General features: G+C 42.4%; 1 protein-coding gene across 1 annotated transcript; it reads right to left on the bottom strand.

Moving 5' to 3' along the window:
• Nucleotides 1–5: 5 nt before the first annotated feature.
• On the bottom strand, nucleotides 6–18,098 carry SETD7 (SET domain containing 7, histone lysine methyltransferase). Its single transcript, XM_058837768.1, has 8 exons — nucleotides 17,973–18,098; nucleotides 13,546–13,675; nucleotides 9,030–9,231; nucleotides 5,288–5,477; nucleotides 3,535–3,616; nucleotides 2,235–2,352; nucleotides 1,791–1,948; nucleotides 6–1,288 (listed from the first exon to the last, which is right to left on the bottom strand). Exons 1-8 carry the CDS (start codon nucleotides 18,010–18,012, stop codon nucleotides 1,108–1,110), a joined length of 1,101 nt encoding a protein of 366 aa, XP_058693751.1. The 5' UTR covers nucleotides 18,013–18,098; the 3' UTR covers nucleotides 6–1,107.
• Between the last annotated feature and the right edge of the window lie 8,099 nt (nucleotides 18,099–26,197).

The raw sequence follows: 26,197 nt of genomic DNA on the forward strand, positions 1-26,197 counted from the left end.
TTTAAAAAAAAAATCTTATTTTGATACCTCATATTATATTAATTCACTGTGTCATAAACCAGAACTACTAAAAGATGGCTATAAGGCTATGCTGTTCTGTCAAATGAACACATATAAAAGATACAGCTCTCCTTCACCAAGGTCTGTCCCCAAATACATGCACCTCCTTTCAGAGAATCCACAGGAGATCCAAGCATCTTTTGTGCCTTGAGAATTGGCCCCTTGAACACGTGAAATACACAAACCAACTTATGAACATTGATGCAAGTAATGTGCTTGCCTTCCAGAACATGTACTTCTGGAAGTCTTTCAACAGCAAACCTGTCTTCTCCTTTTCACAAAATCTTCATGCAAAGAATAGCTTCATTTGCATGTCATAATAATAAATTAAATAAAATAAGCCAGCCATATAGGCTAGATAAATATTAGGTTCAGACATGTTGCTATACTATTTAGAGAGCCACAGAGACCAACACACAGCACTCTCACATACACACACAAGCCTTTCCACTAGTTAGAAAGGATTTTCTCCTGCAAAAGAGGATTTGTAGAAAGAGCAACGTTCAGACAAGAGGAAAGGGGAGTTAAAACCCAGCCTCCTATATAATAATAAATAAACTGCTCTATTGCAAGATTCAGATCAAAGGTTTAAAAAGGCAAAATTATGCTACTATTAGAGAATATCAAAATATTACTGTTATAATCACAAGTGGCATATATGCAAAATGCAGTTGCACAATAATGCCTAGGCAGATAGAGAGCAACACTAAGTCTGCCGACTAAAAGTGAACGATACACTCATTTTAGTTTCTTTCTAGTCTTTTGGCATCTTTGCATGTGCAAAAGCAGAAGCTACCAAAGAATACCACATCTTGTATAGAATATTAAATAATTTCTTCAGATAAGTGCAATGCTAGCTAATTTTTAAATCTGCTATGAGTAACACAGTCAAACCTAGTTAGTATCCAAGGAACTTATCTCTTAACACAGAATGCAAGGTTATGATGCAACAGCATGAACAATCCCTGGTTGTCCAGTTTTCAGTATAAAGGTAGTGCATAGATCCAAGTTTCTGTTTCAGTTTGCTGAGTGGAGAAGGCTCCCATGTCACTTTTGCTGGGCAGCCTGAAAAGCCTTCAGTTCCAGCTGGTACCACTCTGGTGCTTCAGGCCCATTCTGCCCCACAGGGTTGTGATCATACCCGTAAGCCACTGTCAATTCCTCATCCTTCTCCACAGCCCTGATGGTACGGATACACTTGATGGGCCCAAAACGAGGATGAACAAACCTAGGAAAAAAACATATTTGTTAGGCTCATCTGTCAATTCACATACTCTGCCAGCCCCTCTTACAGTTCCAGAATTCACTCACTTCAGAGCAATACTGCATAACTGAATTACAGATCTGAGTCAACCTCATGAAGATTTAAGAATATGAGCAAAAATACTGATTTATCAAAGCATTGGTAGTTCAGTAAATACAGTGCCGTTCTAGCCAAGCTATGATTTAGAGAGCTGTAATTCTGTATTTTACAATCAAGAAATAACTCACAAAGTTCATGACAAAACTAACAAGCTGCAAACTTCAAGAAACTCCATGGTGTAAGTCCCAAAAGACATCAAGCACCCATAATGCTAGCTCATTTCCAACTCAGCCTAGGTGAGCAGAAACTCCTCCAGTGCCTCAACTCTTCACTCCCAGCCTGGTCCTCATCCAGCTGCCAAGAGACCCACTGTGAGCCCAGACAGCCAGGCTGCAGCTTCTACCCTAAAACACAGGGCTGTACTTACAGCTCATAGGTGCAGTTAGGAGTGAAGGAATGGTTGGCCTTATGCCCCAGCGAGGCACAGTACTTGGCAGCGTGGTTGTAGGGCTCTGGCACGTCTATGACTGTTTCATCATCCAGGGATATTGTATTTCCATTGAGAGCCCAGTCTCTGCTGTCTACCTAATTTGCAAGGCAAAAATCCAATGTCTGTGTGGAAGGGTCAACTTTGTCAACAGTTTGAAACCCAACATTCAAAATATATGCAAATAAAGATTTTCATGGCATATATCATTAAAAAAACAACCCACTTTTTATATCTATACATAGGTCAGCATGCACTTTCTTTCAATTAAACTCCATCATGTTAAATCAAGGGTGGGAAGGTAGTGGGTCTAAGATCCCACTATGAGAAGAAAATTTTAAGAGGAGCAATGAAAATTCAGACTGACTTTTTTATTTGCTTTACCTCCTGGTGTGTAATTCGCACTCCATTATAGAAGGACATCACTGTACTGGCTTCTGCTGCTATTTTTGAAAACAATCCTTCTCCAGCACTGGAAATGAGAGAGACATCCACATACACCCTACAAAAGGAACAGGGCACGGAATTAGCGACTGGCTGCAGTTTTAATTTTCAAGAAGTACAACACTACTGGATAAAGCCCAATACTTCAGTATAACAATAAAGCAAGTAACAGTAACAACACCACCTCCTCCTTCCAAACCGCTATATGGAACTCCTTCCCTTCCTCTCTTCCATATGCTCTCTATTTTGTCAAAACTGAGATTTGTGAAGTTTGGGCTGACCTGGATAATTACTATTTTTTTTACAGCAACAATCTACTATTACTCCACAATGATGGCTTCAATTCAGGAACACCCTCAATAACATATCTGAACCCCCAAGCTGCAGTTGCTGGTATGTACGTGCACTGAGGAGCAAGAGCTCTCAAGGCAAAGTACCACATCTTCAAGTGCTTGATGCAAATTAAAGCAAGCGTTTTACTTAACACTTTAATATTTAGATATTAAAAAGTGCCTACAGTTGAGGTACACACAGGGCTTCCATTTTACAAACCTTTACAAGTCTTTTAAGTTTTAGATGAGAAAAGGTTTGCAAGATTAGGCCCTAAATGTTGGAACCCTGGGCACAGAGAATTTCATGCTTTCTGTGCTGGCAGGCACAGACCTACAAGAGAACACAGTGCTTGACCTAAGGCCTTGGAAAAGGCTTCCAAAATTGACAGACAGAACTGAAACTGTGAATGTGTAGTTTGAGTAGAAGTGTGTTATATCACTTGGTGGAAAATTTAGACTTTAAGGTTTTTAGAATACAGTAATATGTATGTAAGAAGACGGAGGTTTTAGGGCATTAACTTACCTTGTTTTTTCTCCTTCTGCTTCACAGATTTTAGTAATATTGTGTGATTGGATAGAAAAATCTGCAGTGCAGAACACAGGTGTTTGGTTATTGGGTTTTAAGTAAAAATAAATTAGTTGTCATTTTATAATTGGGTAGTTGACACTTAAAATGCCTTGCAAAGAGATACCTAGGGTTTCATTTTCTAGACTGTTAGCATAGTGTGCAGATGAACACACTGCCTGTGAGAATGTAATATAGATAAGAAAAAATAAACAACTGAGTCCAAACATGAAAACCATCTCTTTCACTCATTCATCCTGACCTTGAAGAAAAGAACCCAGAGACATTTGACACCTAAATAGGTAACATTAAAGAAATATGGGGAGAAGGAAAAAAACCTTACCTCTCTGATTCATAAGGATCAGGAAGAAGGGCATTTGTAGAAATGCAGGATGAAGTAGATTTGTCAAAACTATATACTGGGCCTAAAAAAAGCAGAAATCAATGAAGGAAATAAACTAATTGGCAGTACTGAGAGTATGCAATCCTCAACTTAATCAAGACATTCAAAAATTAAATTTTAATGGCTGCAAAAAATAAATGTTACACTTCCAAAAAAAGGTACTGAACAGAACTGCACCTGTAAAAAGCCTTAAGTGAGATACTGCTTCTTGATTATTTTTTTCTCCTCAACATTCTAGTGTAACAGTACTAACACAAAAAGGTAATATATATGTTCTTCAAATTACCAATTTGCAGAGGACTGGATACTCTTTCAAAACTGACCCTCCTAGTGTCTCTAAATAAAATTTAGAAGTAAAGCATGATTTAAAAGGATATATTCAATAGCTCATTTTAAACCCCCCCAAAAAAAACCCAAAACTTTATTACTTCAAATATGAAATATTTTTTAGTCCAAATCCTTAAGACACTTCAGCCAGAAGATAACAGTAATCAGAAAGCATCCTTGCTACAGTCCTTTATTTTTTGCCATTAATAAGCAACTCAGTGGTACAGCTCTAATTATATTCTTACATCCCTCTCCCAAATGCCAGAGGACTATGTTGGAGATAGATTAAGAAGGAGGTGAAAATAAGATGGGAGAAAAATCCCACAGAACAGAATCCTACAAAGTTTGATATAAGGCCTTTGCCCCTGGTGTCCAGGATCTGTTCTGGCTGAAGGCAGCTTCCTCCTGAGTGTAACTTCATGCTATTTACAAAGCACAACCATGCTTGAGGAAGTTACACTCAGGAGAAAAAACTCTTAACTCTTAATTTAACTTAAAACTCTTACAAAGTAAGTTTAACTTAAAATTTTGATTTGCTATCATAACTGAGCAATTCAAAAAATAAACTCACATGCATTCGCTTGTCAATACCTTTTCACTGAACTTTATGTGCCTAGTTCATATCAAGTGAGACAATTTTTGCTGGCAGAGCAATATATACATTAGCAGCACAGTCCCTGCTTGTTACTGCAGCTTAACAAACACTCCTCCCAAACATCACATACACCTCAGAACAACCAACCCACTCCAGAACTATAGCTTCAAGGCACTGGAGAAGGCACCACCCTACCCCTATGCACTTCACAGCCACTTTCTGTCAGCAGGACCCGACACACTGAAGGGTGCTGGTGAATCAGACCATTACACAATGGCTGAATCTGGTTCACTAATTCCAATCTCAGCCCAGCAATGCAGGTACCAAACACTGACTTGCACAAACCCAGCTAACAGAGTTACAATCAAATCAGGGCCTCCCTTTCCGTTTGCAGTTACTTCACTGCAAGAAATACAGTAGCTGTGGCTGTAGCTGTACCACGATTATCAGGGTGAATGGAACAGGTTTTCCATCTGGCACAGAGGGCAGTGGGATGTGTAACAAGCAGGACTGTGCCTATGAGCACAGAATTGAGAGAAGAGCTGAAGGGCTGTGAAATGCAGCTGGGCAGGACCATGCAGGGGGCACTTCCCATCTGCTCTCAGGACAAAGACCACCATCCTCTCTGCCCCACTCTTACTTGGAGAAAAGGCCCCTCACTAACAGCATGTGTCATCACACCCAGTCTCCAGTGGGGAACATCACAGGAATCAAGCTGTCTGCAGTAAAAGGCTGGCAGCAGGAATAAAAGTTTGTGTTAGCTGAACTTACTGCCTGGTATGACTTCAAATTGAGGTTTCCCATCCTCAACAGCTGTCAGAGTTGCCAATTTTGCTTCTATCATTTCTCCATCTATGAACCTTCCAAAATATGCAGTCTTTCCATCAGGATACACATAGGCTATTTTCTCTCCAGTCATCTCTCCATCTTCATTCACTTCTCCCACAAGGCTGCCTCCATCCTGAGAGCAAGACAGCAAGAAAGAAAAGGCAAAGCATTTAGTTATACTTGACTATCCTTGATGCCTAAGATTTTTAGCTTTTTATCTTTTTCATGCATTTGTAGCTTTGTAGACTGCAAATGAGCAGCTGTAGCTTCTATTACTTTTTCCTATTCTTTTCCCCTACAATTAGGAACAATAAGCTAACCTTTTAAACACATTCCTAAAATATTCTTTAGTTTTATTCCAAGAAGAGTACCAACTAAAGGACGTTCTGTTTTCCAACCAGAATCTGGACCTGACATAAGAAAAGTAGGGCAAAAGAAGCCTGTGGACTGCTTCCAGTGGGGCAGAACCTGAGGAATTATTACTTATTAAACTAACCTTTTAACTGGACAATATATGATAGTTACACTAATCAACAAACCTTAGAAAATGGTGAATTTACTGTATCCATGTGCAGTTTTCAAGTAAAAAAAACCTAAAAGTTTTCAAGTAAAGGTTTGCTTTTATATTCACTCTAATATTGTTGGGAAGATCTATTTTCTAGGCAACATCCTCAGTAAATGAAAAGGGTTTTCTCCAACTTTTTAAAAATGCAACAGCAAGTTCAGATGTGAAATTATGAAAATGAGGGAGAAACAGACACATGAAGAAGCTGGATGAAGTCATTCCAGTTAGGATAAAACTGATTTCCTATGTTGTTTGGAACAGGCAAAACCTAAGGTCTTTCCTTCCATATGACACAAATATTTAATTTCACTTGGTGAAAGCATTATGTGTACAATGTGCAAAGCAAGGACCAAAGCCAGATAATGTACAAGTTTGATTACTATGATACTGTGCTGGAGGAAAAAAAAAAAAAAAGAACTAATGCTACCTTGCCAATTCATGGTACCTCTAAAGACTTGAGCCTATTATGGAAAGATGATTCCTGGAAAAATTATTCCCAGAATGCCCCCCAATGTCAGCTGGTAATCAGTGAGAACAACTGTTTGTGGAAGGCAATGTCAACAATTTTCCTCTCCAAAGCTTATGCATTTCAGCTCCAGGTCTTGCCATCTGTGATTTGCCTGCAGCTCAGGTTAGATCTATTTCCAGAACTGCAGAAATGAGATGCATACATTAGCACAGGTCTAACCACTTGTTAGAGTTAGGGTTTTTCCTTTTGTTTCTTTTTCTCACAGAATTTTGTCCCATCTGTTGCTACAAAACAGTAACTACCAATACTTAAGAGAACAAAAGATGTGGCTAAAGGGGTGGGGTGTTTCTTTGGAAGGGCAAAGATACCAAGATTTTTGGCCGGGTGGTGAGGGTCTGAGCTCAGCTCCTCTCTCTCTGCATCGGAGGGGAGATAGACTGTGATCGCTGTGGGGAGAATTCACCACCACTTCAAGGCTCTGTGTCCCGCTGTCTTCTACTGTGAGTAGAGCTCTACTGCTAGGAGTGGTTATTGCACTGAAACCTTATTAACAATGTATCTCACTAGAAACACCCCTCACCTTCTTATGGGGTGCCTGAGGGGAAACCCTGGGACCTCCAGCCCCTCAGAGGGAGCCTCCCTGCTGCAACAGGGGGTTGTGCTGCAACACACCCCTGCACCCACCACCACCTCCCCGCTACAGCATTTACTACAGCTATTTACTAGTCGGGCATCTGCTCATCCCAGCCCATCCGCTATGACCGCATGAGAGAGGTGGCCGCGCTCGGGCCACAGCGCCCCCTGCCGGCGCGGGAGAATCATCGCGCCCGGCCGGGAGCCACCAGCGCCCCTGCTGGCTGTGCCCGGAACTGCACTGAAGGGGAAAGTGCCTGACAGCCCAGAGAAGGCTGCGGTTGGGTTTCTGGCTCTGCTCTCTTTGTTGTGCTGCTGTTGTTTGTTGCCATGTTCTTTTATATATATATATATATATATATATATATATATATGTATGTATGTATATATGTGTGTGTGTGTATATATTTATATATTTATACATATGTATATATATATCTCTGTGTATATATATCTGTATATCTATATGTATATGTACATGTACATTCTAGTAAAGAAGTGTTATTTCTTTTTCTGTATCTTTGCCTGAAAGCCCCTTAATTTCAAAGTTAGAATAATTTGGAGGGAAGGGGGTAATATTTTTTCCATTCCAACGAGGTTTCCGCCTTCTTTGGCAAACACCTTTCAAACCTAGACACCACAGGTATTTATTTCAAAAAAGACAAGGAAGATTTGGAATCTCCAAATAACACCCTGAAGGCAAGACCAGCAGGTATGGTGTGGAAACAAACTGATTTATATCAAGACCACTGTGCACAGGGTCTATTTCAAAGAGCCACCATTTTGTTCAAGTCCAAGGATGAAAGAGTTTCAAGCATGCTGTAATAGGGAACAGCAAACCTTAAGTTGGGGAAAAAAATTGTGCACATAGTCACAGAGTCAGAGTCATGAGGAAACAATTCCATGAGGAAACAGTTCCATGGCAAGGACTTTTTTGGAACACCTTGCGTCTTTTTGTCTGTCAAGACAATAATGATAAACAACCTCTAATTATCCACATTTCCAAAAGGCACAGCAACACTTTGTCAGCTGGAAGATGAAGCCAGAGATACATGAAGTGTCAGCTGTGTGAATTTTATACACTAGGACTGAGAAAACTTTTGGCAGCATGTACCAAACATTTGCTGATACTAATACATGCTTAATGGCAACAGTGAAAACCAGTAAATAAAATGAACAGCCAGTGGTGGTAAGCATTTATAAATCAATCTGCAACTAAAGTTTGCGCCATACGTAGCACAGAACTAAACCGGTTTTTGATCAGCAGCTTAACTACATGCAGATGTTACCCCCTTCTTAGCATGAGGTAAGATTGAAAGGTGCAACTCTGCTGGGTAAGGCTGAATAGGAATTATATTTTTTAAAAATTCGCACCAAAAAAATCCTGTACAACACTCATTGCCTTAACTAAGCATGGTTGAAAAAGAACATAAATTCAAAAAGATAAAATACTGGTTTCCTTAATTAGCAAATCCCTTGTCCACAACTCCACTCAGAGACACAGCTCCCACACCAGTCATATCTGATGTGTTGCGCAAAGCCAGACTTCACAACATATCCTGCAGAAATGGAGACAAAGTCTCTCCTCCTACTTTAATAAGAGCAACCGGTTGCAGTAACTGGCATGGCTTCCATGCTCCTCACCTGCAGGCAGTACTACAAAGTGGCAAAATCATTAGTCCAGCCTTCCCAAAGGGATAATGCATAAGTTATTAGGCATCCTATTTCTACATTACATACAAATTATATATAAATGCACTTCCAAGGACTTGGGTTTCCTGGAAGATGAAAATGGCATCTTGCAGCCTGCCTCACTGAATCTCACCTAGTGGGCAAACATTCAACACCAAAATCTTCTAACTTTGTGTTGGATTATCCAAAATCAGAATGCCCAGATCATTTACCCAGATCTATGCGTTGATTTTTGGATATCTGGGTCATGGTGGGTATTTGTTTCAGCTGGGGAGAAAAGAAAGATGCATAATTCTACAATAAGGAGAGCAGATGGTCAGGTTTACCGAGTAATAAATCCAACAGACTCCATATCGGATGTTGTCTTTATACTGCCCTTTGAATATCAGCCGCCCATCACTGTCATACTCCTGGGCTGGGCCATTCAGCTCTCCATCCACGTAGGTGCCATGAAGGACCACTCCGTCCTCGTAGGTGTAGATTCCTTGGCCTTGCAGGGCATCATCAACGTAGTACCCCTCCAAGGTGCTGATGAAGAAAGAAAGTAAAGAGCAGTAGAAAACTGTTCACCTCTCAGTGGTGAACCCAAAGCCTCAACACACTGGAACACCAAGGTGAAAACCTGGAACTTGTTTCTATGGAGCTCCAAAGGCAGAAAACAACTTACAGCACCCTTTCATCAGTGTGTGCTGCATGGACACAGCATCACTCATCTCAATCACATGCTTGGCATTTTCTGTAGGCTGGAATAGTCAGTAAATGGACACTCCCGGTCAAAGAAGTAATTCTTGTTCAAGCAGGCTACTCTCACATTAGGATTTTCTACCTGCTACATGTGGACCTTCACTGACATGTCTCTGAAGAAATGAAATTGAGCTGCTGTACACATGAACTATTACAGGGCACAAACTGCAACCTGTCACAGTTCAGCGTCAGCTCCCCAACAATACACTTAGCAGCCATTTGTACACGCCCCACTAAAAGCAGTCATTTTTCATGTATTTCTCTTAAAATAGAACACAGCCTGTCAAACAGAACTAGTGCTGCACTTGGATTTAAACAAAGAAACTTTTCATTTTGGTTTTGTCTTGCAAACCCTTTACTATCACCATAAAAGAGGGTCTATTCAGGTATTTCTTTCTTATGTTAGGATTAACATAAGGGAACACAACCTGTTTTAGCTTTTACTTCAGGACACTTACCTAACAGCCAGCTGTCAACACACACATATTTTCACTGCGTAATTCTTTTTCAGATGCAGACATCTAAGGTATAAGCCCAAGTAGTGTCTGTGAGCACAAGACTATACATGTCATGTCTAGATTTACAAGAACCATGGAAGGAATGTTTTTTCTGAATTCACTTTCTCATTTCTAAAGCTTCATGCTCTGGTTTTACATAACTTTGGCAATCTGGATGAGGTTTCCATAGGAAAATACATTACAGTAAAAGCCTCAGTGCACACCAGATGCAAAACAAGAAGGGGCAGGAAAACTATTTTACTTTTCAGTCAAATGGATTTCTTGATTCAGGTTGCTACAGAGCTGCACAGACAGCTATGGCACTACAGCACACAGAAGGATGAGAGAACCACCAGAAATCAGTGCCCTTACTTAACTATAAATGATGCCACTTTCCTCTCTAATTTATCACAGATCACTAGGTTTGAATTCCATTGTAGTGACAACACACATAGGGTGTACATGTAGGATTACTCTTGAAAAGAAGCAGCCACCCCCAGTTTATGTAATGAAAAACACTAAAAATCCTGCCTTGCTACCTTTAATTGCGCTAGTTGAAGTTAAAACACTGCTAAATTACAACAGGGCTTCATCCCTGGAAAGAATATATTTTCTTTTACTGTAACTCAAACTTCTATGTTTTCTCTCTTTGCATCAAGCTCCAAACAGTGACCAAAAGATCCATCTCATCTAAAGAAATCAAAAGGATGATACCTTAAGAAAGAAGTCTATGTCCTTCAAGCTAACCTAAAAAGTCAGGTTCAGAAACTCTTATGTTGCTCCTAGTTTCCTAGCTATTTTCACCCTTCTTCTTCACTTTTTCACTTCCCCACTTCACTTTTTTTAAGCTCTCAAATTATGGTGTCTGCAGCCAGACACAATAATTGCAACTAAGACTTGACCAGCACAAAGATAAATAAATAGCTTCTGTGTCTTCCATAAGCAAAACCTTTTTAATACAAATGCTGAACTAGCCTGTATTTCTCTGGCTTGCATCTCAGATGATCATACTTCTGACAAAATAAATTCTATCAAAGTCAAGATTTATCAGATGTACCATCCTCCCATTATCCACTATGCCTAGAAGGGACTGAAGATACTCCTTATCTAAACTATCTAAATTAAACCAGTGATATGAATTGGAGAGGAAAAGACTTACTCCAATATCCTTCCAGGGATTAAGTTAATATTGATACAGACCAATCCATTTATCTCTCGCTCCCTCTATATGGAACACTCAGAACTTTTTCCTTAAAAAGAATAGTTTTCTAATGTGTTCTGGGAGATGTCAGTTTACAGGAGTTTCCTATTATGGAGGAAGGGGCAGCTCTGTGCCAAGCATGGCTCTCATGCCTGCCTTTATAGTGCAAAGTGTTCTGCAAAGTTCACTCCAGAACCACTGGCACCAAGGAAAGTTCAAGTCCATAATCCAAAACAGGGAGTATGCCAGAGGTGAAACTTCTCTCTCTCTAAGAATATGCTGCAATTTTTTGCATTTTCCTGAAGGGGAAGGAAAAAAACAACTGATATTTCATCCCAGGTTTCCATTCCCCTAAATAATCAACAGGAAGGGGACAGCTATTCCAGTAAAGAGAAAAGCAAGGCAGCCAGGAAGCCAGTCCTATTCCCCAACACTCAAAAAATGAGAATGCTTACACTGCAGCCAGTCCTGTATTTGACAGGACTCAGCTGCCCCCCAACAACAGATGTACAGCAGTACAGCTGTCAGCCTTTACTCAGTAGCCTGCAGGGAAACACACCCACGAGTGTTGAAACCAGCTAGCTTACTGCACAGGATTCTACAAAGGGAGAGCTGTTTGGAGACATTTTTGATATTAATTGCTCATCTTCATGCACACTCAGCCTTGCCCATGGCACAGTTAATGGAAACAGCATGTCCCGCTTTATGCCAGGTCATTCTTATAACATGTCATGATTCCTGAACCATCCATTTCAGAAAGCAACTTAGTCTTGCTAGCTGGGCACAGTTAGATAAATGACATCTTCAGTAATTAGCTATTGCCCAGTTAAGGCTGCTTTAGCTAAATTAAAATATATAATAGTTAATATAAACATCCCATTTTCCAAAACCACATTGCAGACTATTTTTGCATATTTTCATTCTGAAAAGTATCCTTTTCATTCCTGAAAAGCAGTGGCCAGCTATTCTAGTTTTTTAAAGGTTAAAATTGAGAGGGAGGAAAAAAAAGAAGAAAAAAAAAAAAGAAAAAAAAAAAAGAAAAAAAAAAAAGAAGAAAAAAAAAGAAGAAAAAAAAAAGGAGTTGGCAATACTTAAGCAGTAAAGAAAAGACTCAGCAGCAACCTGACTCTTCCCACTAAATGCTGCCTGTACCCTGGATTACATGGAGGAGCAGCCGTACAAACAAAATAGTGGGTCAGTTCCTCTGACTGTACAATCAGCAACTACAGTGCTGAGATCATCCACCAGCACAGAAACATTAAGTATGTGTGTCCACAGAGACGCTAACTACTTAAACCAGAACTATTTTAGAGAACTCAGCTACAGGGCAGTACTCATTTTCAGTTACTCTGGTAAGATTTAATAAGGCCATTACCAACAACAGTGAGGATTTTTCTTCATCCAAGCTTGGAGGCCTAATATCTTTCTACACAACTGAATAAATATATTATCTTTCTCATGAAAAGATGCCCACAATCCCCAGTATGAAACAAGGGCAAAGGCAAATACAGACAACGAGCTGACTCACTGAGACAGCACAATACCTCGGCTCCTCCTCAGAATTTTGCTAAGCAGGAAGAGAGTAAACCAGGCACAACTGTCAGTTTAACAGCCGCTATTCAGAGTGTCACCAACAGCTGCAAAATCATGAAGAATTGTGTAATTTTATACTGCTGCACCCTTGGAGGAAGTTCTGAGCAACTGCAGACAGGAATGCTGCAGTGGTGGTGGGGGGAAGACTTACAAGGTGTTCATAGTGAGAATCAGAGAAGAAAACACATGCATAGGCACAAACTAGCCCAATTTCACTGTCACAATTCCCAGTGAGAAGAAGGGAAATTATAGCGGCTTTTCTGAAAGTAAATCAGGCCACAAGCAACTTGCAGAGGATTAACTAGAGTTGATAACAAACCTGTATTTAACACAGTCCTTTAACTTATAAAACAATTTGACAAAGCAGAAGGCAAGCCTCTTCTGTCAAGGTCCTATGTCTGTGTGTGAGGGCTGGCACAGGGAGCTCCTGGTCCAGATGCATTCTCTGTGTAGCTCTTTAAGGCAAAGAAGTCCTGAAGTAATGAACTTTGATGTCCAAGTCACTGTCAGCATGGTTTTCAACAGTTTAATCACCTCCCAATATCTTATGATTTCTAATCAGCTCATAACTTTACAGTGCTAAAAGACCTCACACCACTGCATTCTCCCTCCAGGAAACAACTACAGGCACCTCATTACACACAAACCCACCACAGGAATGGCTACAGCAGCAACAAACTTTTCAGCTACAGTTTTTAATGAGAAATCTTATCCAGAAACTCAGCAATATACAATCATTGCAGATTAGTTTTGCATCACTACAAGCAGAAGGAAGAATACAGAAGAAAAAGCAGAGTCAGAGTGTACCTTCCATCAAAAAAGCAGAATTTGCCACGGCCATTTTTTTCTCCATGCACAAAATTTCCTTCAAATCTGTCTGTTGATGAATAGGTTATCGTACAGAATCCATGTGGTAGCCCATCATCATCTAGATGCCCTGAAATAAAATTTAAAAAAAAGAGCAACAAAATACATGAATTTTTATACAAGATTTTAAACCTGCCCTCATTATGTAGCTGCTTGAAATGCAGTAGCTCCCTAGTACAAAACAGTAATTCTGATCATTGCTGTTAGGAACAGTGATCAGGCATTCCGTACAACTGAAGTTTGTACTTGTGTACCACATAGCTTAATATAAAAATAAAATATAAGGATGAAAGAAAAGGGATGAGAGATGGGAGAGAGAAGATGACAATAAGCAAAACTTGTTTCTGAAAGAAACAAAGTTTATATTACTCTAACTTGTATTAATATACATCTTCAAAAGCACAATAATTCTTTATCTAAAACATGTATTTATTGGTAAGAACAGGATAAGAAAAGGTTTGATTTTTTCTTTTGATAAACACATGCCTTATGATAATATGGGTGTGCTACCATGCAGCTGTATTCACAGGAATTTAAAGAAATAAAAGTATGTAATGTCCATAATGCTGTGCCCATGCAATATGACAGTCAACTTTGTATTTAGTATTTTAAGTACTGTCCTCCAGTGCCTTTCTGATGTGTTATATCCTGTTCCCACCCCAGGCATATCAGTTTTCCCTATTACAGCTGTTGCACAGAGTGAAACCAGAGACAAAACAGTTGGATCCTCACCTGCAAGTTTTGTGTTTTACTGAATATAACTGGCCATCTCTAGTAAGTTAAAGCATAATAAGGCTCCTATTGCATCTCTAACTGCCTCTTCAAAGCCAAAGGAAAACGACAGAGAAGTATTTTAAATGGTAGTTACTGCTTGGTTTAGCTATGTAAGCTCTGGCTGCAGAGCTCAGCAGGGCTGCTCTCAGCACAGGGACACACCTGAGTGGGTGCTACAGCTCCCACAGTGACATTTTATCAGGTACAAATTTTGCATGAAAACTGTCAAATAAATAACAGCTAGCCTATATTTATGTCCTGCCATGCTTCTAACTAAAACATTACCTCTGATTCCTCCAGTCTCCTGGTGATGCATACACAGCCAATTAGAGATGAGAGACAGTGCATGCATCCAATTCTTCAAGCTTTGGGTCAAGCTCTTCCCTGATGAAATTTGCCCTAAACTGAAAAGGTTCATCACACATATGGAAAGGCAGAAACAAACTTCAGTGAGAGGGGGACTGATTTACAGCCCAGGCTAATGCAGGCAACAAGAGGCACTTCAGTATTACCAGACTTTAAGTCCGGTGCCAAGAGAGGGAATGAACTGTGCAGATTTAATTGAGTATGGAAATGCATCTAGAAAGGTGTAAAGGAGAAAGTAACAGCAAGGAATCAGAACTCATCCAAGAGCCAGGATTCCCTCCCTCACCCTTCCCTTGCATGCTCCACCAAGTTTCTCTCGCACAACTGTGATCTCACTTCAAGTCCCTAGTCCAAACTAACTGAAAACAGTTAAAAGTTTAAGAATCCAGTAAAACTAATCAGGCACCGTTTATCAATTCAAAATGAGAGAAATAATAGAGTAAAAAAAGAGGGAAAAAAAGGTGGAAGGAACAAAGCTCTATCACTAAAGGCTTTAAATTACTTTGAAGAGGAACTCTTTAAACAAAAGCTGCTCTTTCCAAAGAGGAGAAAGGCTTTTTTCCCCTCCTATTCTGTCAGAACACCCCTTTTTGTAGAAAGGATAAGTTTTACCTAAATTTAACCAATTATTATTAATGGTTAAATATTAAAAACCAATAAATTAATGACCAATTTAACCAAAATGTCACTAACATTTCTGATGTGGACACCTCTTTTAGACCAAAAACTATGTTAAAATTTATAGTTTTAATTAAAGGCCTTTTAAATTAAGTTTTATCAGTATAGAAGGGTACAACTGGTTTAACTTAACAAACCTTAAACAATACAATAGCTGTTTTACCATTTACTACAGGGGCAAAACTCTTATAAAACACTTGGATTAAAAAAATACACTGATAATATTGGTACATAGTACTATTTAAAAGAATATCCAAAGCAACAACAATAAACAAACACCCTAGCAAATTGGTTCTGTGACTGTTCAGCTTTGTCAAGATTTTGCTAGAATGCAAAGGCAAACATAAAATCTGCCATGCTTGTACACAGAACATATGTCAGGACTTTTGCACAGTAGGATACAGACTACCTCAGAGATTAAAATGGTCTGCTTTGATCCAATGGCCTCTATACAGCGTCTTAATCTCAGCCACAATACAAAGAATCCAATAATTCTAATGTGCTAGACATTTTCCCTTATTAAAAAAAAAAAAAAAAAATAAAACCATGCCCCCACCACTACAACAAAACAAGAAACACAGTCTCTCTTAGTCAACAACAAGGGAAAAACACAACCTCAAGTTTCATAACTTCATAAATACCACTTTTTTCTGTATGGCTGAGGCCTTTGGCTCTAATTCTGTCCCAGATTAACTCAACAGAAGAAATTCTCATTATTTCATGGGGAGCAGTGTGTTCCACTTCCCTTTGTCACCTCTCTCCTCCATTTGCAAAAAAAACCACAAAGGATCTAAACACATTTTTAAATTATTGTAAAACCTCACTTTTGTTGCTTCATTAAGGGTCTCCCAAGATTTCCTCTTCAGTTCAGACAATGAACATTTCAAGTTTTTTTTTACTTTAAACCCTAATAGAGGCTAGTTCACAATGGAGTCACTTACTGAAACCACTGATGTACACGAAACAAAGATAAAAGCCCTTATTGTCAGTATCACTATTACTTAACAGATGACATATAATATACATCATCAATAAAAAATCCTGGCCACAAAGATGCCAGATGAATGTTTGAGGAATAACAACAATGAACCAAACTCCCCTAATAAAAATAAAAGCGCTGAATTCTCTATTTCTAACTTGCTTCAGTAAGTGCAAAATCCTATTCACCCCCAGAAAGCATCCTGCTTCTGTCTCACTCAGAAAAACACATACATTCATATACATTGCTGAATAAAAGATACTTTAAAATTTTGTTTCCTTAGCCCATGGAGATGCCAAACAAACCCAGGATCCAGAACACTTTATCTGTGATATAAGGATGCCCCAGACAACTGCAACCCACTGATCTGAGGAGTCAGGAGGAAAGGCAGTGGAAAACCACATCTTTAAGGACACAGGACACACCTCATCCATAGGAGTGCTGCACTCTCCTCACACCCATGTTCTACACAACAAAGCTTCTCTTTGGCTCCAACACCACACACCTAGACAGTAAATCCAGCTCTGAGCAGCAGCTGCTTAACTTACATCTGTTGTCAGACTAAGCTGCCGCGCAAGACACCTTCCCCGGAGAAACTCGCTTTGAGGCCTAGTCCTTCTACCACAGGAGACACAAGGCCCACGGCGAACTCCCATTACTCGCACCTTAGGGAGCAAGGAGCTGCCTATCCCAATAGCTGAACACGCCAGACTACTATTAAGCGGCAGGACCACGGTCCCTCTGCGAGGAATCTTTGGGGAGCCGCTGTTTTCCCACAGAGATGTCAGGCTTTGTTTCCCTGCTCCCAGACGCCACGGGATGACAGCTTGCTGGGGAGCTGCATCCCTGCCTGCTAAGGTTTCCACCAGCAATTCACTTCCAGAGGTCACGCGCCTCTGGGTTTAGAACTCTTCAAGGGTTAGCTATCCACACATGTGAGGTGAATTGAACATACAGGGTGTATATTAGCTATAAGCTGGCCCACCCCTCTCCCATACGGATGCTGCCTATGGATATGGCAACAGTGTCTTCTTAGACTCGCTTTCTTTCCCTTTCTCCATTTGCATGTATGTGACTGCCGTCCTGGCTCCCGGGGCTCTCCCCAAAGAAGGGCATCTCCATGTCCCTCAGCCGCCGGGGAAAGGACTGGGCAGCGGCCGCACCGCCCAGGGAGTGCGGGCTGTAGGCCACCGCCCGCACGGGGGCACAGCAGCTACAGAAAACCACGGTCATGACTTATTTTTGACAGTAAGAGCTGAGCAGACGCCATCCCCGCGTCCGGGGTGCAGAGCCCCCCGCTGTGGCCGGAGCACTCGGCGGCGGAAGGCCCCCAAAGCGCCCGCCCGATAACGGCGCCAGCGCGGCCCCGGCTCCCCCCGGCCCCGCCGCCAGCCGAACTCGGCCACGTGCGCGGCCCCGGCCCGTCCGTTGCATAAGCCCACTGATGTCATGCACTGCGCCCGACCCCGGGCGCCCAGCTCCGACCGCGGCCACCGCCCTGCGCCCCCATAGCTCCTGCAGCAGAGCCCGGCACCGGCGGGCCTCGCTCCCCGAGCCGTGGGACACGCACCTTCCACTATCTCCTCTAACGTCTCCTCGTCGCTGTCCATGGCGGCGGCGGGCACGGGCAAGGCGCAGCCGCGGTACCAAGGGCGCGCGGGCGCGCGCCTCACGCCCCGCCCTCAGCATACTCCGGGGGGACTCGCCCCGCCCTGAGGGCGTGTCCGAGCACGCCCCAGGCGGTTGAGGGCCGAGGAGAGGACGCAAGGAGGTGGTGGCCCCGCCCGTCAGAATAAGGTCGCGGGGAGTTCCGCGTTGGGCCGCGGCTGGTTTCGTGTGTCCTCATATAGGGCACCGAGGGCACGAGAACGCCAGCCGACTCAGCGATGGTCCTCCAGTGCATTCTGTGATGTCCGTCCATCGGTCCGCTGACCCCGACTAGAGTTGCTGCAGTTCACCTCACAAAGCCGGACGGTCGCCGGCAGCTGTAGGACATCCCTTCTCCATTCCCACACCAGGGACCGCTCACCTGCTGCTCTTACCACAGAATCACGGAATATGCGGAGTTGGAAGGGATCCACTAGGATCATCGAGTCCAACTCCTGGCCCTGCACAGCAACATCCCAAATAGCACTGTCCAAACACTTTCTGAACTCTGTAAGGCTTGGTGCTGTGACACTTCCCTGGGGAGCCTGCTCAACTAGTCTCTGGGTGAAGAACCTACTCCTGACTTTCAACCTAAACCTCCCCTGACACAGCTTCAGGCCGTTTCCTTGAGTCCTGTTACTGCTCAGGAGAGTGAAGAGATCAGTGCCCGCCCCTCTGCTTCCCCTCGTGAGGATGTGGAAGATCACATTGAGGTCTCCCCTCAGTCTCCTCCAGGCTGGACAAACCAAGTGACCTTAGCCACTCCTCATACAACTTCCCCTCAAGGCCTTCACCATCCTCATGGCCCTCCTTTGGACCCTCTCTAATGGCTTAATGCCTGTTTTATATTGTGGCACCCATAACTGCCCCCAGCACTCGAGGTGAGGCCGCCCCAGTGCAGAACAGAGCGGGACAATCCCCTCCCTTGCCCACCTGGCGATGCTGTCCCTGATGCCCCCCAGGACAGGGTTGGCTCTCCTGGCTTCCAGGGCACTGCTGACTCATATTCAACTTTCCATAGACCAGGACCCCCAGGTCCCTTTGCACAGTGCTACTCTCCAGCCTCTCATTCTGTCTGTCCCTACATCCAGGATTGTCCCATTCCAAATGCAGAATCTGGCCCTTCACTTGTTGAACTTTCTACGACTGATGATTGCCCATCTGTCTAATTTGTTGGGGTCTCTGCAGGTCTTCTCTGCCCTCAAGGAAATTGACAACTCCTCCCAGTTTACTGTCATCAGCAAACTTACTTAGCATTCCTTTGAGTCCTGCATCCAGGTCATTAATGAAGATGTTGAAGAGCACAGGGCCACTGATGGAGCCTGGTAGAACCCCACTAGTGACTGGACACCAGCCTGATGTCACCCCATTCCCTATAATCCTTTGTGCTTGACCCATAAGCCAGTTGCTCACCCATTGCATAACACGGTTATCTAGCTGTGTGCTGGACATTTTGTCCAGAAGGATACTGTGACAGACTGTATACAAAGCTTTGCTGAAGTCCAAAAAGGTTGGATCTAATGGCTTTCCTAGATCAACTAGGTGGGTTACCCTGTTGTAGGAGGAAATCATGTTGGACAAGTAGGACTTCCCCCTCATGGTGCTGAAAGATTTAATTTACAAAACACACAGAATCACAGTCTTGGGTCTCAGTGTTGCAGGAAGGGTGACAGCCCCAAGCAGAGGGTGCAATTTTGGAGCTCTTAGCAAGGGGATGTAAGGATGGTGCTTTGTCACCACCATGTCTCAGTCTACTGCAGGAACCTTCCTCTCCACCACAGTTTGACAGTATGCAGGCATCACCTTAAAGGAAAGCCAGAGTGTTTCTAGGTCATCCAGCAGCTGTCTTGGGAGCACAGGAGATGTCTCCATCCTACTGGAGGTGACCTAGACAGTCAGGGCTTTGTGAGGAGAGACTGATGGGATTAGGCTTCTTCAGCCTACAGAAGAAACTTCTTCAGGGAGACTCAGCAGCAGCCCACCAGCACTTACAGCAGTGCTACCATGAAAACAGGCCCTTCACAGTGCTCCACAAGGAGGACAAAAGACAATGGGCATGACTGAAAACATGACATAAGACATGACATATGAAGAAATTTGCTCCCTGTGAGAACAGGCAAGCAGTGCAGCAGATTGTCCAGAGAGGTTCTGCAGTCTCCCTCCTTGGGGGCATTTAAAGACTGACCCGTTAAAGCCCCAAGCAGCCTGACCTGACCTCAGAGCTGCCCCTGCTGTAAGCCAAAGGCTGTAGTAGGGACGGTCAGCAGTCCCTTCCCGCCTTAAGGTCTCAGTAAGTCTACACTGAGTCAGCCACATGCTTCCAGGCAGTGCTGCTAAAGGCAGGTACATCATCCTACCAGGAAAACAGGACAGCAACACCTTAAAAAAAATAGACATGTCTGCATAAAGAGAGTCTGGAAATCTTTGAACTAGAATAATGAGGTTAGTATTTGATCTAATAGACATGAGAACTTATTAATCTCAAGAGCATTGTGGAGGATTTGATTTTTACAGAAAGCTTGAGCAGAACAGAAGGGCTTGCCTCTGTATCATAGGCGGTTAATTTAACTAAAGAACAGTCAGTTTTGCTGTTTAGGAGAGAAGATTTGTGGTTTAAAACCCACATACTTGAAACAATTCTGATCTCAACCCTCCAAAAAGAAAAGAGTAAATATTGAGCACAATAGGAACCCCTATGCAAAGCACCTGCTTTGTTTCAGTAATTTTGATCCCTGAAAAGACTAATTCATAATCAGCACATACATAGTGTTGGAGTTATCAAAGGTGATGTGGTTAAGCTATGAACATTACTAATAGTCAGAAAGGAGATGAGGCTGTGGGGCTGGAGCTGAAGTAGGTATCCCTTTTACTGGAAGATAACGAGAGTGCAGGGGATACAATAGAAAGCAAGGAAGAGGGCATGCTGTGACTTACACACACAAAGTGCAGACCAGCAGGACCTTTAAACACAGTTGGTCAGTATTCATCAGGATATGAGGCAGCAGCATTCAGACAAAAAGCACACCTTTTGGCCAAAATCACACAGTAAAAATGCTGAAGTTACAAGTTCTCCAATATAAGAAATCCCCCTCCAGGTGCAATGTGCCCAACTCTGTGCACAAGTTATTCCCCTGCCTTTATCTCCATGACTCTCATGATCATACTCTTCTTTCAGGGTGTCCATGCCTTGCTCTATGATTACAGTGTTGCCTTCTGTCCTGATCATTCCACTTATAGCTTCAGGTCGTGCTTATTTTAATTCTTACCCTCCACTGCATACAAGGGTGACAGTGGTGAGAGCTTCTGCGCTTCCCTCCCCATGGCACCCAGCTTCCTCCCACATTAATTAACATATTCTTGCAGCAGTGATAGCACTAGGCACATTATCCTGTCTGCAGCAGGAGAACTAACATGCTTGGGCTGAAGCTATTAAAATGTCTAGCAAATATCAAGTGCCGGATTGCTGTCAAGAGTTCTTAGCATTACACAGCGTCTCACATGTTCAAAGTGTAATTTGCATTAACTTCAAATGCATCTTTAAGAACAGCAGAGCAACCCTAAATTAAAGTGATGGTAAACACAATTCCAGTATTTATGTTGGATATTAAGAAATGGCGGAAAGTCTAACATCAAACTAGGAAAAACCCAAACTATGTGGGTGCCCATTACCCAAAGCCAGGCTGCTGCAGGAGAGCTCAACCATCTGCTGAGCTATTCCCCAGTGCCCCTGGCAGAGTGGAAAACAAGTGACCGTCAGCTGCCAACAGTTTGGTTCAGCCAATGTGCCCACCTTGGGTGCAATCCCTAGCAAACTCTAAGTATGCTGCAGTGTTTAGGGGGTCTCATAATTTTAGACTTGGCAGACTGCAGAGGCACCTCTAGACTGGTGTTCAGCTTTATTAACTGTCTAAACAGGGAAGCAGATGTGTTGGGGCTCAGAATGTGTCTTCACGTCATTAAGCATTGTTCAAGCTTCTTCCAGCTACTAGGACTGGTTGCAGCTGCTAGGACTGGTTGCCTCTTACTTTCATCTAAGCAGGTGCTTGATGCGGGCTTGTTCTTAAACATCAGCTCCTCATCCAACAGTCTAATGGTATTGTTTATACAATCCTTTGCCTTACCTATTATTTAATGACAACCTCTGGGAGGAAAAAAACACCCTAAAACTCCCTGCACTACTCTGACTTTGATAAGAATCCTTCAGCAACAAGTTCATAATGAAAGAGAGCAGCAAAACACAGAATAAAGTGGTGAGATTGTGTTATAGATACATATTATATTATTGGTTTTTCACAAATATTAAAATTAATGTTATAAAATAAAAACTACTTTTGTTCATATAACCCATAGACTGAAAAGATAGCCAGAAACTCCCCCTGCATTCCTAGATTATCTTATCCATATGAAGACAGCAGTGACTGGAGCTCCAAAGGAAGAATTTATTGAACCTCTGTTATCAGGGATTGTAAGACTCAACGGAGCCAAGATTGATCTGTTGGGGAGAGGGGAGTTGAAACTAAACAAAGGAACATCTAAAACTTAAGAAGAATGTTTGAATAATACATGAGCATTAATAAATATGCAAGAGATTTGCATTTTTATGGGACAATCCTTTGTTAGCAAGGTGTGTTCTCTTGGCTGAATGCTGAAGCACCTGGCCGTATTAATTTTGCTTTATTTCTCTCTGCTAATTGTCTTTCTATTAAACTTTTAAATTTTATATATTTATATATATATATATGTATATATAAGTGAACCTCGTTCTTCACAGATTGGACATGCAATTTCTGTTCCCTTCCTTTGTGTTTGTTTGTAAGAGCATTCCCTTTAAACATAAGTTCATAAGATTTCTAAATAAAGCAACAAAAAGTATCACAGTGAATCCCAGTTGTGCTTCTAAGGTTACAGAATTAATGCAGGGATTGGTAGCACCAGGACATTGTCACCCTTGGGAAGGAGATGGTTGGGAAAGGTGTGACTGTTTTCCAAAGGGCTGTTGGAACTGCTTGCTCAAAGCAACTAGAGGATCCAGAAATTTGGTATCTCTGAGGTTTTGGAAGAGTTTTGCTGGTTTTAAATCAACAAAACATCTGTCATCATCTGTCTTCCTGCCGCTTCCTTACAGTTTTCACCCTCTTTACTCTTCTGATCCTTTCCCCCTCCCCTCAGCACTGAGCCCGGCCAGCTCTCTCCCAGGCTCCCAGTGTACCAGGCTCAGCTGCCCATTCTGCCAAAGCTCAGGTCCTGCCACCTCATAGTAAATGGCTTTTAGCATCTCTAAGTAGGACAAGCTTTATTAAGACAGAAAACAGAATGTCTGCTTCCTAAATCTACTTGAAATGCTATAATAAGTAATAACTCTTTCTACACTCCACACTTGCTTATTTAACCTTGTTGGGGGTTGGGTGTCCTTCCTTCTGTTCTGGCTCACCCATGGAATCTTTACCCATCACTGGCGGGGAAAATTTGACTATTGGTACTTAGTGGGTGCTTGAGAAACAAAAAGAGTTTGGCTGGGTCCAGGGGGAAAGCGGGGCAGGAAAAAGGGAGGGTGGGGGCAGCTGGGGGCTGGCTGGTTCCTTGAGCTTCAGAGCAGGACACTCGCTGGGAGTTGTTGCGGCTGGGAGAAGGGAATTCACCATCGCCCAGATGGAACTGCCGCTGCTTCTTCTCCTTCTTCCTTCCTCATTGGTGGGTCTTGCACCCCATGTCCTGCCAGGATGTGCCACCACTGTGGAGCTGCAAATACACCTCATCCACCAGGCCGGGATCTCTGCTCATTCCAGGCATTCCAGCTGAGTGTTCCTCAGAGCCCTGCAGGAGCACTGGGACTGCCCGTCCAAGGGGGTTTGTGAAGCAAAGCCTCTCCTCCATCCTTTTCCCTTCTCGGCTGAGAAGGCTGTCACGGGGTCCCTGGTTCTGTTTTCTTGTTAACGCTGTAGTTATTGTTGTTTGTTTGCCTGGTTGTACACACTAGTAAAGAACTCTTATTCCTATCCCCAGATCTCTGCCTGAGAGCCCCTTGATTTCAAAATTACAATAATTTGAAGGAAGGGGGTCTACATTTTCATTCCAAGGGAGGCTTCTGCCCTCCCTAGCAGACACCTGTCTTCCAAACCAAGACACCTGCAATGTGTTTACAAAATAGTCTGTTTCTGGAAAGACAGTACTTGAGGGCTTAACTCAAGGCAGAGTCAATTTTTCTTTCGTGATTACTGGCACATTCCTTCAGACATTTGTAACAGAAAAATGGCTCCTCTAACACATGAAAAGTTTTTCATTGCTTTAATAAAGCAGCAGTGTGATTTACTAATCCAATTTACATTTAAAATACTGAAATTTTATTCTTATTGCTAAAGTAGGTTATCACTGCTCCTTTGTCAGACTTTTTGATATTTCTGGCCAGGGCTGTAACAGTTTGGGTCTCTGCTGAGGGGCTTTAGCATTATGGATGTGCTATTAAGGATTAATAGAATCTTCAATACTCTAATTTTCCAAATATTCCAAATAGTCTAAAATGCTACAAGACCAGCACATGTAGACACAGCCATTTATCTCCAGTTTTTATAGGAGGCTCCCAAATTCAGGGCTGCTGTGGATGGTCAGGCCCTTGGGGCTGTCTGGGTATGAACACCTTCGGATAGTGGCATTTACTGGATAGCTAGACAAGTTTTCCTCTGTTTTTCTGCTGTGGAAGAATCAGAACTATCGCAAATAATGCCACAAAAAACCTGTGCTTTTAAAACTCCAGGGACTGGTTAAATCAAGAAGTATGTTATCAAACCTTAGGAGACCCAGGGCTGAAAGAGACAAACATGCCCAAGTTGTTTCTCTGGAATGAACACTGAACTGTTTCCTTGGGAATGTTTCACTTGACAGACTGACAAAGCTTCAACCTGATTGCCCAGTTTTCAAGACATTTTTTACAGCTGGGTTAATAGAGGGCTATTTATTTATGAAGCCTGAGCCTCTCTGCAGATAATTTACAACTCCTGTCTCCTCCATGCCTTACTGGCTACTTGATGTACTTCTCCAGGTGCAGTGAATGCCTTTTGCAGGTCAGAATTGTACGAGCAGCCAGATCTTAGAAACCTGAAGGACTTACATAGCTGATTGCCTGTCAATAGGCTTAGATGGAGAAATCCAGAGACGGGATGCTATGGGAAGAAGTACATATATATTCTCAAGTTCTTTCATCCTAATATCATAGGATGCTGTCTTGTCCCATTGTAAAAGGGGAGTCAGAGAGGATTCTTTTTGATAGATTTCTTGGACGAAAATAAATTGAAAAACCAGCAAATATTTATTGATAAAGAAAAGTAAGTGTTCGTACCAAAGTGGGATAGAAAATAGAGCAGAGAGGGAAAAAGAGAGATCGAGAAAGAAACAGGAGACAGGGACAGATCATTATCAGTGTGCTTCGGGGCACTCCGTCAGCGTCAGCTCGGCAGATGGAGTACGTGTGCTGCAAGCTGTGATGCGTCTGCGTGGCTCCCGTGGCGGCTCAGTGCGATTTCCAAACAGCAGCAGGCTGCGTGTCTCTTCCAGTGAAGAACAGGTTGCTGTGGCTACGGGTGAACTCGTGGAGCAGCTGTGGGTTGTTGTGGTCGGGGCGCAGGCATGATTTACCAAAATATGGATATGATCTAGTATCAATATCCAACTGAGACGGACAAAGACTCTTTAACCATTTTAGGGTTAAAAAGTATATGTTTATTAACAGCTCTGGGCCAATGCTGGATCTCCCCTTAATTACACACGGCCTCGAATACAGGTGAATACAGGCTTTTTATTTACCGAAATATTGAATACAAATGCATATTCATAACTCAGTTGCCACCCATTCTCTGCTTCTTATGCTAATTAGAAAAAAACCCCACAATTAAGCATGCCTAGTTTGTTATTTGAAATGGGTTGGTGGTCTTATGAGGAGTGCTTACAAAAAGGAGGAAGGAATACATCTCTTCCTCATCCTGACCTTTCTACTTTTTCAATGCAAAGTGACAAATGAACCCTTGTCTGGGCTCCTAGTTTCATGTATTCAATGAGTATCTGATTTGCAATTGTCTTATGTTTTTGAAGTTCCTTACCAGATTCTTTGTTTCTCCTTATGAGCCCAGCTGAACAAGCATAAAGTTGACAGACAAG

This window comes from Poecile atricapillus, chromosome 4 (assembly GCF_030490865.1).
Source record: "Poecile atricapillus isolate bPoeAtr1 chromosome 4, bPoeAtr1.hap1, whole genome shotgun sequence".
Taxonomy (NCBI): domain Eukaryota; kingdom Metazoa; phylum Chordata; class Aves; order Passeriformes; family Paridae; genus Poecile; species Poecile atricapillus.

What these genes read in the sequence shown, in the direction of transcription:
- SETD7 (XM_058837768.1), bottom strand. Translation starts at nt 18,012, where the DNA reads ATGGACAGCGACGAGGAGACGTTAGAGGAGATAGTGGAAG. An exon ending in TTCTGCTTTTTTGATGGAAG is followed by an intron (nt 9,232 to 13,545) that starts GTACACTCTGAC and finishes TTTCTTCATCAG; the next exon opens with CACCTTGGAGGGGTACTACG. An exon ending in GATCCTTATGAATCAGAGAG is followed by an intron (nt 2,353 to 3,534) that starts GTAAGGTTTTTT and finishes TTCCTTTTGTAG; the next exon opens with GGTGTATGTGGATGTCTCTC.